Below are 16052 nucleotides of genomic sequence, written 5' to 3' on the forward strand. Positions count from 1 at the left end.
CTAGCTACTCAACATTACAAAGCGATTAGCTGCCACATTTGGGAAAGTCAACAGGCAACAGGCGTAGGATAGCCTACTTACATTGTTTGTTTTTTGAAACAACGCTGTGATTGTTTTTTTCTTCTTCATTTTGTTTCTTCATTGAAGCACCCGCTCTGTCATAGTAGACAATGATCACCGCAACAGGTACAGGCGCAGCTACAAGTTCCTCTTTAGGACCCTGGGGAGTGAGAGTCGTGCTTTATGTTGTGTTCAATTTGAACTGAAAGTCGGAACTCGGAGCTCGGAACAACGTATCCCCAAAGTTGAGTACTCCCAGTGCTTCCCAGCCTCACAAACGTACAACAAAACATGTAACTACTGTTTACGTGAGTAGCAGATAGCATGAATTCTATGTCTGGCTGGTGAGATTAATCCGACTTTGCGAGGTGGAGATCCGAGTTCACGGGGGGTTCTGATTAAAATTCTGACTTGGAGCAAGGAAATTCCGACATTTGTGCACATCAGGAACGCACCATTAGTCGTAGCACACAAACGCCTGGCTCTCAATGCGCGCTGCAGGCAAATTAGTCAAACTAACGGAACATTAATCCTCAGTTTTACCAGCAGTGTTTTTCACCTTACAGTGTTTCCCCTAGGATGGAGTTGCAGCAGCGGAGGTGAAATGTTATGTTTTTCGTGCGCAATTTGTTTTGTGTGCTCGCAAAGCGCACCCTACCGGGAGGTTTCCATGTGTCTGCTGGCAACATACATACAGTACATTTGTGCACAGTAATGAGCAGGGGAAATAAGGAGAGATTGAACATATTACAAGTATAATCTTTAAAACCATTATTTACATTTATTAAACAAAAAATATTTTATGTCAACAACCACCCTATGAAAATCCCATAACCCAAATACTACAACAATCGAAAAGGTCTGTGCCTCAAACCAATGCATCTTTCCACTCCCTCCCCTCTCCCCATCACAAAGGTTGTAGTAGGAGCATAAATAGGCCATGCCTCTATTGAACAAGTTTTGGGGCTCTAGAGTCAATAATGGCGACGCTACTGAAGAAGTTGCTAAAATAAATGTATATTGACATTTTTGCTAAAAATATATTTTTTAAAAATAAGTAGAGATATATTTTTCAAAACACAATAACATAACAATGTTGTAGCTGGTTCTCTGGGTTGCTACACTCAATTGTGTCGCAGCGATGTTTCACTGATGATCTATTTAACCGCAAACTCAGAATCTGCGGAAGTTCCTCCGTTAATATGAAGCTCTCCTCTCCTCTTGTTAAAAAAAAGAAATTCAGCAGCGGCGGTCATATTTCAGCAGCGGCGTACCGCCGCTGCTAGGTGCATATAGGGGAAACACTGCCTTATGTAGTCTAACTAACGGAACATTAATCCTCAGTTTTACCGGTGATGTTTGTCGCCTTATGTAGGGACAGTAGGGGGGGGGGGGGGGGGGAGGGGGGGTCAGTATATGAGTCCCTAGTGCCATCTGCGAGCATGCAGATTTGGCGAGTTTTCCCGCTCTATTTGGCCTCTTTAAATCACGCACCGGCTCGCTATTCTCTTAAACACACACACGCACACGCACACACACTAGCTAGTGTGTGCACACACACTAACCCTAACCCTAACACTGCAGGGCAATGCATTTGACCTTTCAGATTCTTCAGTTCAATTCATTTTACATTTCTGCATTCTTAGCAATGCTATGCGCTTTTCATTCAGCCGTTACTTTATTTGTTTCCAACCATTTACATTTTCTTAAATGGTGTGCATGTTTACATTGTTTGCTCCATTTAGACTATTGAACTTTTTCAAATTCTTCACTTGATTTAAGCCATTTAACGTTTCTTTATGCCCTTATCTATGTGGCTTTATTAAAAAATATTTTCAACCTCACTTTGTACTTCAGCAATCACTGCACTTTCTGCAGGAAATGCATTTTCTAGTTCTATCCTCTTCTTCATGAAGACCTCCGCAGAGTGTCCCCATGACTCTTATTCCACTCTGATGACTTTAGTGTTTGATTGCTGTATCAAAATAAGGACAGAAAACATTGGTCCATAAAAAGAAAGCTCTGTTTCTCTAAGAGAGATGAATGTCATATCCTTGTTCCTCTGAGTGATTTGAAGAGAGCAACATACAACCTTGTTGTACATATATTCATGTTTCTGGTTTAGAGAGGAAGAAGTAAAATCTGATAACAGTAGTATAGTCTTGTTTTATCAGTGGTTAAGAAAAAAATGAGTCAATTTCCTTATGCTTTATAGTACTTCCAATGTTTAATTTTTTGATTGGTTTCTTCTTCTTCTTCTTCTTCTTCTTCTTCTTCTTCTTCTTCTTTGAAGGTCTTTGGACCTGAAAACAGACATGTTCCCAGAGAGAGTCCCCCCACCCCTCATTGGCCCCTCCGATGACATTGACCCCACCCTGGTTGACAGACTGTGAGACCCCTTAATCAAGCCTTAAAGTCCTAAATTGTTTCCGAAAAGCAGCTTCATAGACATTGGTTTGAGCTTGTGTGTGTGTGTGTGTGTGTGTGTGTGTGTGTGTGTGTGTGTGTGTGTGTGTGTGTGTGTATTTCACAGTACAGAGGAGCCAGGCGTGTGTCTGACGCAGGAGATGATCCGAGCAGAGTTCTTGGGGGATGAAGAGGTCGGCGACCAGACCTGACCCATTGACTAGACCAGAGACGCTAACCATAACTAAACACTCACTCGCATAGACATACACAAACACATACATTATAGCAGACATACACACAAACATACAAAGTGGCACATAGTCACACTCCTAGAGCGACACAGACACATGCAAACACATAAAGCATAGAGATTTCCAGTCAAACCAATAGATTTGACTGCCAGGCATGCAGAAAACATGTACATTAGCACGGTTCCCTACAGAGGCTGACTGTGCCGCTACACGATACCCTCCCATACCCTCCCACCTCTCCCCTACCACCTCTGGTTCAGTCTCCAGCAGCACCTCACATCGTGCTGCGGGGACGGAGGTTCCACTTAGCTGCAAGGCTTTGCTTGTTCGCAATCAATAGCCTCACGCTTGCTCTAAATCTTGGTGGTAAATGGTGGCTTGGTTTCCCCGACCAGCTCCTAGAGCTTAAACCACAATTGGCCGCTATAGGGGGTGAACGACCACATAATTTGAATCCCTCTTCAGTTGACACAACAATGTTTCATATTCTACAAGCAAACCAGAGATATATTACATACATCTCAGAGAGCAGGCCAACTTTCCTTTTCATTTACTGTTGTGTTTTTCTGGATAAAAGACGTGTTAGGAAAGAGACGGGAGTCCTCCTTGATCTACAACGACAGCGGATGATAATCTATTTTCCTGCCTGCGTGATTCGTCGTCATTGCCGTGGCGACAGAAAAAGAAAAGAAGCCCAGAATTCATCCTCCTGATCAGTGATGTTGTTGGTGGCGATGTTGCCATTGGTTTCCAATTGACAAGCAGAGGGGCCCAATGTGGCCCCTTCATCTGGAGCTCCCAGAATGCACCTGCCGTCACCTCGCCACTCAACATTTTCATTGTCTTTTGGATAAATACTCATTTAAAAGGGTGGACAATTACTTTCCTTTAAATAATTTTTTGTGATTTGAACATGTAAAAGAAGCAATCTGGTATATTTTGGTGAAGAGAATTTGTGTGGAAAGTATGTCTGATTTTTGCTTTTTGTTTTTATTTATTCATCCACTTTTATTTTAACTTTGTATTTATTGCTTACATTACCGAAGTCAGCCTCCGTAGGGAACCGTGCTAATGTACAGGTTTTCTGCAATCACTTTCCATTATATTATAAATAATCCAAACCAAAACAGTGCCTTGTACAAAAACCTTTTATTTAAAAAAAATATATATAACATCTTAACCACTTAGTCTTCGGGCCATTGTTTAGTTTTTGCACTGCGCCTACTCTAGAGAGCACTGCTCCTTCATAGTATGACCTCTAATCACATGCTTGGTCTCTTTGGAAAACTGAGAACCTGTAGAATTGTATGACATTATCAGAATAACTGTATCATGTACTGACACAGTGCTGGGAAGGCTACAATATTGTTTTTCCTTCCAGCCGGTTACACACACCTCTAAAACCAAGCTGATTGTAGTACCCTGGGTAACTCCATGTCCCTTGGAAACTGCTGAGCCCTAGCCATAGGTCATGCTGTGTGTAAAAGCAGATCAAAGCATGAAAGATGAAGTCTCCAGCTCCTTTCATGTAATATGTCCATTCGTTTTGGTCAGGAACCTTTTGGAGTCTCCAAAAAAGACCTTTGGCTACCCAAAATGCATACTGTAAACAAAAGGTTTACTACACATGAACCCAAACTTGTCTCGGTCTCAAATGAAAGGTTACCCTTGTTCTGATATGTAATGAGGCAGGCATAATAACACAAAAATCAAATTTTTAGCTATTCCGCCTATGCAACTTTGACAAAAAAAAGTGTTTTGGAAATTATTTTTACTTAAAGGTGACATATTATGCTATTTTCACAGCAAGTAAACATAGCATTTGAGGTTCCAAAAACGTGTTTTTGAAGCTGTTTTTGAACGTGTTTTTGAAGCTGCTTGAAATAACTTTTAGGAAAGAAAATCTCGCCTACCGCTATTCCCTCTGGTTCAGTCCCTTCCAGAATGCGCTGTTTCAGGGGGGTGTAGCTTCAATGCAAATGAGGCACCCTGCTCATTGCATTTGGACACGCCCTTCTAACAAACTGATACCATGGTTATGGAGAGAGTGCAGCGTAGCATGTGAAAGTAGCGGACATGACAGCTTCAGTGGTTCAACCCTATATGTTCGAACCTGAATCGGATCCTGAAGAAGGAGAGGAGGCTCCTGCAGAACCCCAGACTCCGAGAATTCAGCAGGATGCTATCTGAATGGTTAGTCATAGAAAAACTTTCTATTTTTTAAGGAACTTTTCAACGTCATTGTCTGATTTTCCCGTATACGTTTGACGCTAACTGCTGGCACTAGATATATAGAAGACATTAGGGTTGCCGCGATGTGGACATTTTCACACCGAGTAATACACTTGCGTCAACAACCGTATTACCGAGTATACACGGTAGGCCTATAAACTTTGAAACTAGGTCAACCGCCATCTTGTCCGTCAACTCTCCTCACACTCTGACAGTGTCTGAATCGCTGTCTAATCAATAGGATACTTCATTCACTGCCTCTTCCGTATTCATTCGAATATTATGAATAGTCTGCGTTGGGTTCATACGCTTGTATCAGACGCTTGCGGGGGCCAGCCGTGTTTCAGTATGCATGGTAAGGTGCTTTTGGTAAATATGTCATGTTAATAGTGCAAATGAATTAAATACAAGTATCTAGTAGCCATCTTTAAAAGCTAGGCGATTATATAGTAAGCCTATTGAATTTACACTAGTTATAACTATATTCTATTTCACAAAACGTGAAATTATGTCAACCAGATGTGTTTGTGTTGTAATCTTGAGAATGTCTAGCGCTACTGGACATTCAACTCAGGCTAGGAAAATGTGTCCATCTGGAGCACGCACCAATCTCAGACGTGGTTGCAAATTCTGGTATGCCAGGTTTATTTATTTAGCATTATGCATGCATGATTTATTTGTATAGGTGCACATGTGGAAATTGTGCCACAATGCAATGCAGTCAGAGAACTTATGCTGTCAGGAGGTGCCTCAGGTAACATTAGCAGCTACCTAACCCTTACATACACTTGTTTGCAGTGCATGATTTCTGATAACATGCCACTGCAGATACTCACCTCATGTTATCCATAATAGGTTACAAGACGGCTGGAACAGCTGGATGAAAGGCCTCCCTGCATGATAGACCATCCAGGTTTAGAACCGGTTTGTCTAAATGTGCAGAACGCATGCAACATCTAGAGAACTGACTACGGTCCTTTGCGACTACGGGGGATAGAGCAGTGAGTTTTACATATAATAACCTACTTGACTGTTCATACACAATAAACTAAATAAAGTCAGCCAAAGCCACAATTTCACATCATATTTTAACATAGCTATAAACAGCTATAAAGCTACAGTCTAGACTACTCCATGCAGCTGAGTTAGCTACTTTTTATAGTTATACTTGGTGTGGGCAGTCCTTTAGACTTTGTGCCTTGTTAAGCAAAAAGTTTTTGTTCTTTTCACATGCAGTGCTTGACACATGATTGATATGGCATGATAACAGAATAATTAAACTGAAGTGTACCTACTCTGATGTGCAAATGAAGTGTTTAAGGGACACCATTCGACCATGTGCTGTATTATACGCAGCCAAGGGGTATGAATCTTTCATTTCTGAATGCTGAAGGACCTCAAGCTCTCCTGTTGGCTCCACTTTGAAGCTCCTAAGGTGCTCATGGTACCAACCACTCAGTAACTTCAGAACAAAGACAGGTCTTTCATGCACAATGATTATTTGAAGTATTTCTCCAAAGTCAGGCAATCCTCCTGTTGATCCAAAGGGCAACAACATTCCAACACTATAGTCCGTGCCTGAAATGTTAACCTTGTTGGTCATGTTTACAACCACTTCCCCAGGGAACTTCCTTGCAAATGACTCCTTAATGCTGTCTTTTAGAACGTCGACTGCCACTTGAGTCATTCTGGACACTGATAGTGTTGGCCTTTTATGTTAGCATCATGGAGGTGATATGCAATCATTGATTGGTGTTTTCTTGCCATTGTCATGAGAATGTTTCTGAAAGACCCGGTCTGCCTCACAATCCTTTTAAAGAATCGGTGTTTGGCTTCAAAACGCATTGTCCAGAGAGCCACAAGCGGTCCAAAAGCAGTTGTAAGCCATGGATAATGTTCAAGGAAGTGGTGTTTCGGTTTCAGTTTCTCATCTGGGAAGACATTTAAAAGCCTGTAACGGTGTTCACTGATCTTGCTGTCCATATATCCTAGTGTCTCATCTGTGTGGACAGGAGCCATGACAAGCTCGACAACATCTTTCAGGGTCATCAAAAACCTCCCACGCTGGGTCATCTTCTGGTACTTTGTCACCTATCAAAAAAGGAAGGATCCTCAACAAGCACCAATTTCCATGTGCGTTGCCTCCTACATTCTTGCGTGATGCAAAAGTCAGGGGAACAGCTTGTGGACTGTTTGTTTTGTCGGTCCACTTGTAAGGAAACCGATGGATGGAATGATTAAGCTCCTGAAGAGAGAAGTTTTTTTTTTTGATGAACACACCAAGACAGAGAGCTATTTCTACTGGTACGATCCCTTCAAGTAAATCATGCAAAGAGTCAGGGGGATAACGTGATGTGGCATGAAAGTAACTCAATGTGTCAGAGATGGGACACTGTCTTTTTACTCCACAATGATGAGCTCGATCAAGGTCAGACAATGCTACTCTGACATGCATGCTATGGCTGGACTTAGTCCGTGGAGGAAAAAGTCCTTCTCTTACTTCGTGCTCCTGGATCTGCGAATGCTCTCCAATGCAAAAGCGACAGACGTGTGAGGCAGAAAAACTTTCAACAAACCCACCTATAGAGTGAGCGCCAAGATTGTCTGCGACTACAGCAAATACAGTACCCTTGACCACTTTACCCAGACTTGGTATAAAAATACCATTATCTTCAAAGGATTTCAAATCTTGAAGCAGTGGCTCCAACACCTTTGGGTATCCATATTGCTTGACATCATCTGCCTTACAAAGAATGGCTAGGTAAATAGAAGTTAGTGTAGATCGCAAGGTAGCAGGGATGTCTGCGAACACCCAGTACACAGCCGTGACTTTATGCTTCTTGCGGGATGTTCCCAGTGGGTTGCATACTTCAAAGTCATCTATGTAAAGAATGAGTGGGAGTGTAAGTTCATCTCCACATAAAAAGTCGTTTTCTCTTAGAAACAATCCGTCTCGCAATGATTTGTATCCAGAGGAAACATCAGATGGCCTTCTGTTCTGCAAGATTATGTCTTGAATGTGTCTGTTGTTCGCAAGTTGAGACAATAAAGGGAGAATTGGAACATACTGGTACGTTTTTTTCTTGTCACTATCAAGTATGTACTCAACTGGCTCCGTCATTGAGAGATGCTCCTGCATAAATTGCTGTCTCCTGTAGTGAGTGCTTAAAGGCCCATCCACCCCTAAAGAAGCACTGAAAGTGTTGTGCTGGCAAAGATCTTTAACCAGTTCTGAAATCAGTATATCTTCAAGAGTACAGCTATGCTTCCTCAAAGTGCTCATTATGATTTCTTTAATGACTGGGCCAGATGCAGATGATGAAAGGAAATTAAGTTCTTCTACTAGTTCATCTATGCATGTATTGGACACATTGAAAATCCATTGCAATTTAAGGAGGAGTAAACCCAGTCTCTTGATAAGAGTTTTGTTCAAGTCCAAATCCTCTTCAAGGACAGAGTCACAATTGGTTTCGCTTTCATTAAGGTCGCCTTCTTCGTCTGTTGGACTTTGGCATTCATGAAAAACAGAAGTTTTAAAATCTTGCACTGAATATGAATTATGTTTCCTGCTCTTATGACTGTGGAATGTTGAGTATATATTTGTCTTGTACTCACAACCTTTGAAAACACAAGTTACAGTTTCAAACTTTTTAAGATGGCAACCCAGGTGCTCAAAATAATGTCTTTCGGTGTCGAAAAAGCATGAATTGCATACCAGGCACGTGAAGGAAAGGAGCTGGCCTGGTTTGGTTGCCTGTGGGTGATATCTGGACAAATGTGTCCGTAAAGCACCCCATGTCCTAAAGGTGCAAGGGCAATCATGATGAAGACACTTTATGGACTGGTTTCGCCCAAAATGCCCGTGTTGCAATCTATAGTGCTTCAATAGATCCAATCGTCTTGATGTGGTGAAGTCACATACTTTGCACAGCCAGTTCATTTGCTCCTCTTGCGCAAGTTAGGTCTTCGGTTCTTTTATTTTCTTCTTGCAGACATGTCCAACACCTCCAATGTACAGGACAAAAAGGCAATGATTGTTATAATTCCAAAATTTAGACTTTAATAAACACAAGATGATCAGAAACAAGGGGACATTAATCCTGACACACACACACACACACACACACACACACACACACACACACACACACACACACACACACACACACACACTTTCCTGTGCAGGCTACAGGTGTGGTAAATAACATGTTTATATATTCGAAACGATAATTTAACCCCATCACATTAATAAGATTTTAATTAATGTGCCTGACTCCTCCGCCGCCGGATATTTTTTCATTCAATCTATCTATTTTAATAAGTTTGTTCACATAAGTCTAAATACGTATTTATTTGTTTTTCCTTCAGTTGCGTTGCCTCCAGTGCGATAATATATATATTAGAGCCCTTATCCAATCAGATTATTACCCTGCGCTGTCTCCGGGTAAAAAAATATCTCGCCGAGGCCTTCAGAATCCTGAGAGAATCCCCTCGCTTTTGACGCTAATGGGGACTATGTTGTTGATTGACATGTTCTTCAACCAATCAGATTTCGAGTATGCCAAGTTGGGTGCATCCTTTTACACGTCTAGGCCTTCTAGCTGGCCTTGTTATTTGGCGCCATCAGGAGGAAAACAAAAGGAATTACAACTAGCTGTCAGCGAAATTATATAGATAATTAGGTTCGATTTTTTTAGATTAAATTCACTTTAATTACAATGGATGACAGAGAAGAAGGACTGGATATTGCGGCCGACTTGTTAAAAAAGTCTTTTTCGAAAAGGATTTTCTCAGAAAAGCTAGAAATTGTGAAACAGGGACGACCAACACCGCAGCTAGCTGCTCTGACCCAGCCGGGCAAAGGATTTGTGCGGCACTTTCAATCCAGCAACTACGCGAGGTATAGTTGGCTGACAGCGTCAAGTGGTCATTGTAATCTGTATTGCTGGGAATGCTTGCTATTTGCAACGGATCGATGTGTTGTTTGGAGCCACGGTGGGTTTTCCAACCTGAGTTGTCTTACAAAGTCGGCATTGAGACACCAAAGTACGGCGGGCCACTTGCATGCAACAGTCTTGTTGAAGACGTTCGGAGACACCCGAGTGGATTTCAACTCAATGAGCAAGAAGGGAAACAGAGCTTCACAACGAAATCGCGCTGGTTAATTTGTAAAGCCTATATTAATATTCTTCTGGTTTAAAAAAAACATGTGTTTGTTAAAGTAACATGGGATTGTTTTGAATTGGTTCTTGTTTGGTAGTATTGAATATGTATGAATTTATTGCAAAAGTCCTCTAAATAAAGCACAGGTTCTAGTGACGGAAGATTTTTGGCTGCATTCACTGACAGTCGGAAATTGTAGAATCTGACGAATATTACGGTCTTTTCAGCTTATGACTAGGGTAGGCTGCGTGTGTTTTGTTGTGGTTGTTTCGGCTTAAAACAAAAACAAAAACATTATTCTTAAAGCCCGTTCAGTTGTCAGGGTTAAATTGGGTGGTTACATCAACATCGCAATAACCCTGACGTCATTATTAAGTCATTTGAAAAGCGGTATACTTCAGGATGATTGCATTGAAGGACTCATGGTCACGGCCCGCCACTGATGAAAACGTACTGAGTGTTGGCGAATCTTTAATTTTATACAAATCATCACTACGGCCGACGTGAAAACCAATTACTTTAACGTGTGCGCGTTTGATACATGATGTTCTGAAAAGTCTGACACGAGGCCGAGCCACTTGTTAGCATTACTTAAACAGTTAGAAAATTAAAAGGTTTCTGGACGAACATTTGTGTTTGAATGAACGTGGGTCGTCTTTTAGATATCACACAAATTTAGTCAGGGCAAGTAGACCGCTTGTTTAAATACTTTTTCCGCAAGCCGACAGGCCAACTAGCATTTTAAGCCGTTACTTAGCTTAGCTTTTTTTGATGTTAGCATTAAAATAGAGGTATGAATACATGGTGTATTCACAAGCTAATTGTGTCTATGTACATCACATGGTATTTATTTGCGACTTCAACTTAGTCGAGACATGGATACCCCTGGATATGTTTATAACATTTTTACATTTAAGCCTATGGCGGTCCCCGTGCTCAGGCGAAGCCTGTTGAAACCGGTTTAAGCCGGTTTCAAACCGGTTTTCCCGCCAGTCGGCGGCAATGTGACACTTTGACCGTGCGTCTCAATGGTCCGAAATACAAAACTCTTTACTATTTACATTCCCGATATGATACACAGCAACATTATAAACAGAAATCATAGCTTACCTTCAATCCAGACAATAAAATTCAGCAGCTCCAGCCGACCGCAACCAACCTCCAACGACGACGAGCAGAAGTGACGAGTACGAGTAACCGCCGCAGTTCTTGACATGCGTATTGTAGAGCAAAGCTGATGGTCTTTGGGTATTTTTTATGATCGTTTTTTAGGTAGAAGTTGTTACTGTTAAAGAATAGGTAGTGTAGGTAGAATTTACCCATTATTATAAAGTTAACTTGCTAATCAATATTCGTAAGTAAATTTTAACCAATTTGCAGGGATTGTATTTACCACCCTCTAAAATCATTTTTTACAGTGCACTTACGGAATGTCGCCTCAGTCTTGACTGGTTTGGCTCTGCACTCTCTCCTGCTGCTGCAGCCGAGGTCTCTTAGATGGTGGCGGCTTTACAGGTGTCGAGCATGCTACAGGCAGTGGGCCTGTGAAGGGATCAGTGGATGTGCCAAAGTCCTTGAAGGACACAGTAGCCTGGACAGCTGTAACAAAACGTATATATTTATGATAGGGCATTCTTAGGAATAAAACATGACTGTACTGTTACAGTATAAACACTACCAACCTTCACTTCTTTAATGTGAATGAAGAGTCTTCAAAGAGAGTTGTGTGCCAACATGGTATCTCTGAGGTGGCTCAGTATTGCAGCCAATATCCCTGGTAGCAGGTAACTTCGATGATGCAGGATGCTCTGAGGCCTAACGAAAAAAAAGAGACGTCAACCTTAACTTGCATATATAGCTCTGTGTCGTTTAAATATCAAGCATAACTATGACGCATTTTGCACGCATAAAAACAAATAATGTTGACAGCTGTCAATTTCAATGCAAACGTGCTACTAAGCTTTCCAAAGGGTTATAGGGCCATGCTCCACTATTTGGAAGTGGAATACATTCGTTTTGAGCAAAATCAACAATGTAAGGTTGAAAACACACTGTTGGTCAAAAAGTGATTCTAGCGCTCTGAAAAGCATTTTGTACGCATAAAAACAAGAAATGTTGATATCTCTGTCAATTTCAATGCAAACGTGTTACTAAGCATACCAAAGGGTTATAGGGCCATGCTCCACTATTTGGAAGTGGAATACAATAGTTTTGAGCATAATCAACAATGTAAGGTCAAAAACACATTGTTGGTCAAAAAGTGATTCTAGCGCTCTGAAAAATATTTGGCACCCATAAAAACAAGAAATGTTGATATTTCTGTTCATTTCAGAAAAACAAGTCAAAAACACATTGTTGGTCAAAAGTGATTCTAGCGCTCTGAAAAGCATTTTGCATGCGTAAAAACAAAAAATGTTGATATCTCTGTCAATTTCAATGCAAACGTGTTACTAAGCTTTCCAAAGGGTTATACAGCCATGCTCCACTATTTGAAAGTGGAATACATTAGTTTTGAGTAAAATCAACAATGTAAGGTTAAAAACACACTGTTGGTCAAAAAGTGATTCTAGCGCTCTGAAAAATATTTGGCACCCATAAAAACATGAAATGTTGATATTTCTGTTCATTTCAGAAAAACAAGTCAAAAACACATTGTTGGTCAAAAAGTGATTCTAGCGCTCTGAAAAGCATTTTGCACGCATAAAAACAAGAAATGTTGAAATCTGTCAATTTCAATGCAAACGTGTTACTAAGCTTACCAAAGGGTTATAGGGCCATGCTCTACTATTAGGAAGTGGAATACAATAGTTTTGAGCAAAATCAACAATGTAAGGTCAAAAACACATTGTTGGTCAAAAAATGATTCTAGCGCTCTGAAAAATATTTGGCACGCATAAAAACAAGAAATGTTGATATATCTGTTCATTTCAGAAAAACAAGTCAAAAACACATTGTTGGTCAAAAAGTGGTTCTAGCGCTCTGAAAAGCATTTTGCACGGATAAAAACAAGAAACGTTGAAATCTGTCAATTTCAATGCAAACGTGTTACTAAGCTTACCAAAGGGTTATAGGGCCATGCTCCACTATTTGGAAGTGGAATACAATAGTTTTGAGCATAATCAACAATGTAAGGTCAAAAACACATTGTTGGTCAAAAAGTGATTCTAGCGCTCTGAAAAGCATTTTGCACGCATAAAAAATAAAAATGTTGATATTTCTGTTCATTTCAGAAAAGCAAGTAAAAAACACATTGTTGGTCAATAAGTGATTCTAGCGCTCTGAAAAGCATTTTGTACGCATAAAAACAAGAAATGTTGATATCTCTGTCAATTTCAATGCAAACGTGTTACTAAGCATACCAAAGGGTTATAGGGCCATACTCCACCGTTTGGAAGGGGAATACATTAGTTTTGAGCAAAATCAACAATACAAGGTCAAAAACACATTGTTGGTCAAAAGTGATTCTAGCGCTCTGAAAAGCATTTTGCATGCGTAAAAACATTTTTTTTTTATATCTCTGTCAATTTCAATGCAAACGTGTTACTAAGCTTAACAAAGGGTAATAGGGCCATACTCCACCATTTGGAAGTGGGATACATTAGTTTTGAGCAAAATCAACAATGTAAGGTTAAAAACACATTGTTGGTCAAAAAGTGATTCTAGCGCTCTGAAAAATATTTGGCACCCATAAAAACAAGAAATGTTGATATTTCTGTTCATTTCAGAAAAACAAGTCAAAAACACATTGTTGGTCAAAAAGTGATTCTAGCGCTCTGAAAAGCATTTTGCACGCATAAAAACAAGAAATGTTGAAATCTGTCAATTTCAATGCAAACGTGTTACTAAGCTTACCAAAGGGTTATTAGGCCATGCTCTACTATTTGGAAGTGGAATACAATAGTTTTGAGCAAAATCAACAATGTAAGGTCAAAAACACATTGTTGGTCAAAAAGTGATTCTAGCGCTCTTTAAAGCATTTTGCACGCATTAAAAAATAAAAATGTTGATATTTCTGTTCATTTCAGAAAAGCAAGTAAAAAACACATTGTTGGTCAATAAGTGATTCTAGCGCTCTGAAAAGGATTTTGTACGCATAAAAACAAGAAATGTTGGTATCTCTGTCAATTTCAATGCAAAAGTTTTACTAAGCTTACCAAAGGGTTATAGGGCAATACTCCACCATTTGGAAGGGGAATACATTAGTTTTGACCAAAATCAACAATGTAAGGTCAAAAACACATTGTTGGTCAAAAAGTGATTCTAGCGCTCTGAAAAGAACTTTGCATGTATAAATCAAGAAATGTTGGTATCTCTGTCAATTTCAATGCAAAAGTGTTACTAAGCTTACCAAAGGGTTATAGGGCAATACTCCACCATTTGGAAGGGGAATACATTAGTTTTGAGCAAAATCAACAATACAAGGTCAAAAACACATTGTTGGTCAAAAAGTGATTCTAGCGCTCTGAAAAGCATTTGGCAAGCATAGAAACAAGAAATGTTGATTTTTCTGTTCATTTCAGAAAAGCAAGTCAAAAACACATTGTTGGTCAAAAAGTGGTTCTAGCGCTCTGAAAAGCATTTTGCACGCATAAAAACAAGATCTGTTGATATCCGACAATTTCAATGCAATCGTGTTACCAATCTTACCAAAGGGTTATAGGGCCATGCTCCACTATTTGGATGTGGAATACAATAGTTTTGAGCAAAATCAACACTGTACGGTCAAAAACTCATTGTTTGTCAAAAAGTGATTCTAGCGCTCTGAAAAATATTTGGCACCCATAAAAACAAGAAATGTTGATATTTTTGTTCATTTCTACGATGGCTCATTGCATTCACTCAATAATAAAATTTCACCAGGTTATCTCATAATTATGAGATAATTATCTCGTAATTATGAGATAATTATCTCATAATTACGAGATAATTATCTCATAATTATGAGATAATCATCTCGTAATTATGAGATACTATCTCATAATTATGAGATAATTATCTCATAATTATGAGATAACTGGTGTTCTGACCATCAGTAGTGTTGCCAGATTGGGCGGTTTCCCACCCAATTGAGCTGCTTAGGATGGCCGTCTGCGGGTAAAAATGGGTAAAAAGGGTATTTGGGTGGGTTTTTCTGCAGATTTCTGGCCATAGAAAGCAATAGAATTTAGTTAAAAATGGGCGGGATTGGGTGCTTCCAGGTGGAGTTTGAGCATTTTTGGGCTGGTCATCATCAGTCTCACCTGGCAACCGTGCAGTTGCACTAGTGCCAGGCTTGCTGAGGGTTGCTTTCGTGATATAGATGTACGTGCGTATGTCACGCAGCTAAAATGTTGCTTGACCATTTTGTGTCAAAAATTGTCCTACGTACGCAGCTACGCGCCTGTGGCTGCGCTGGATTTAGGAGTCCCAGGAAGGAAACTCAAACGCCGCCGTGTTTGGGTGCATGATAGAGCTTGGATCGGGTTAGATTAAATAATCTCGGATATAAATAACAATAATCGGGTTAAATAACTTCACATGGTGTGTCTGGTGTGTTTCCAGCATTCGTAGTGTTGATCAGCAGAGAAATAGTCCGCCAAGACGTTGAGGTTGCTTAGCAACCAGAGACTCTGTCCATGCAAGTGAACGGAGCGTTCACTCTTCGTCATAACTATCAAACCAAACATCCTTCACATTCACCGAGCGAACATTATGAAAGTAAAATGCACATTTCTCGCTAAAAATGTTTCCATAAACGCATTTAATGGCGTAACTATGTTACTATTTCCAACCAGAATAAAGAAAGATGTCGGCCGTATGCTTCTGTGCAAGCGTCACTACTCTCTACTATCTCATAATTACGAGATAGTATCTCATAATTACGAGATAATTATCTCATAATTACGAGATAATTATCTCATAATTACGAGATAGTATCTCATAATTATGAGATACTAT

At 40.1% G+C, this 16052-nt stretch overlaps 2 protein-coding genes across 4 annotated transcripts in view; both read left to right on the forward strand.

Moving 5' to 3' along the window:
• The window catches only part of cfap221 (cilia and flagella associated protein 221), a 65533-nt gene extending 61633 nt beyond the window's left edge, over positions 1-3900 (forward strand). Inside the window, exons 24-25 of the mRNA XM_030353555.1 lie at positions 2354-2449; positions 2594-3900. Of these exons, the coding sequence (XP_030209415.1) occupies positions 2354-2449; positions 2594-2678 (181 nt within the window). The 3' untranslated portion in view covers positions 2679-3900. The remainder of the gene's footprint in view (positions 1-2353; positions 2450-2593) is intronic.
• The window catches only part of LOC115541861 (motile sperm domain-containing protein 2), an 85098-nt gene that overhangs the window by 11508 nt on the left and 57538 nt on the right, over positions 1-16052 (forward strand). Inside the window, exon 1 of one of the 3 annotated variants that reach the window (XM_030353744.1) lies at positions 4688-4913. The exons of 1 other annotated variant lie outside the window; for it this stretch is intronic. The gene's annotated coding sequence lies outside the window, so the exon portion shown is untranslated. Of the gene's footprint in view, positions 1-4687; positions 4914-16052 lie in introns of those variants that run through there. One more of the 3 variants, XM_030353745.1, reaches the window with a different exon arrangement.

Source organism: Gadus morhua, chromosome 4 (genome assembly GCF_902167405.1).
Source record: "Gadus morhua chromosome 4, gadMor3.0, whole genome shotgun sequence".
NCBI lineage: Eukaryota > Metazoa > Chordata > Actinopteri > Gadiformes > Gadidae > Gadus > Gadus morhua.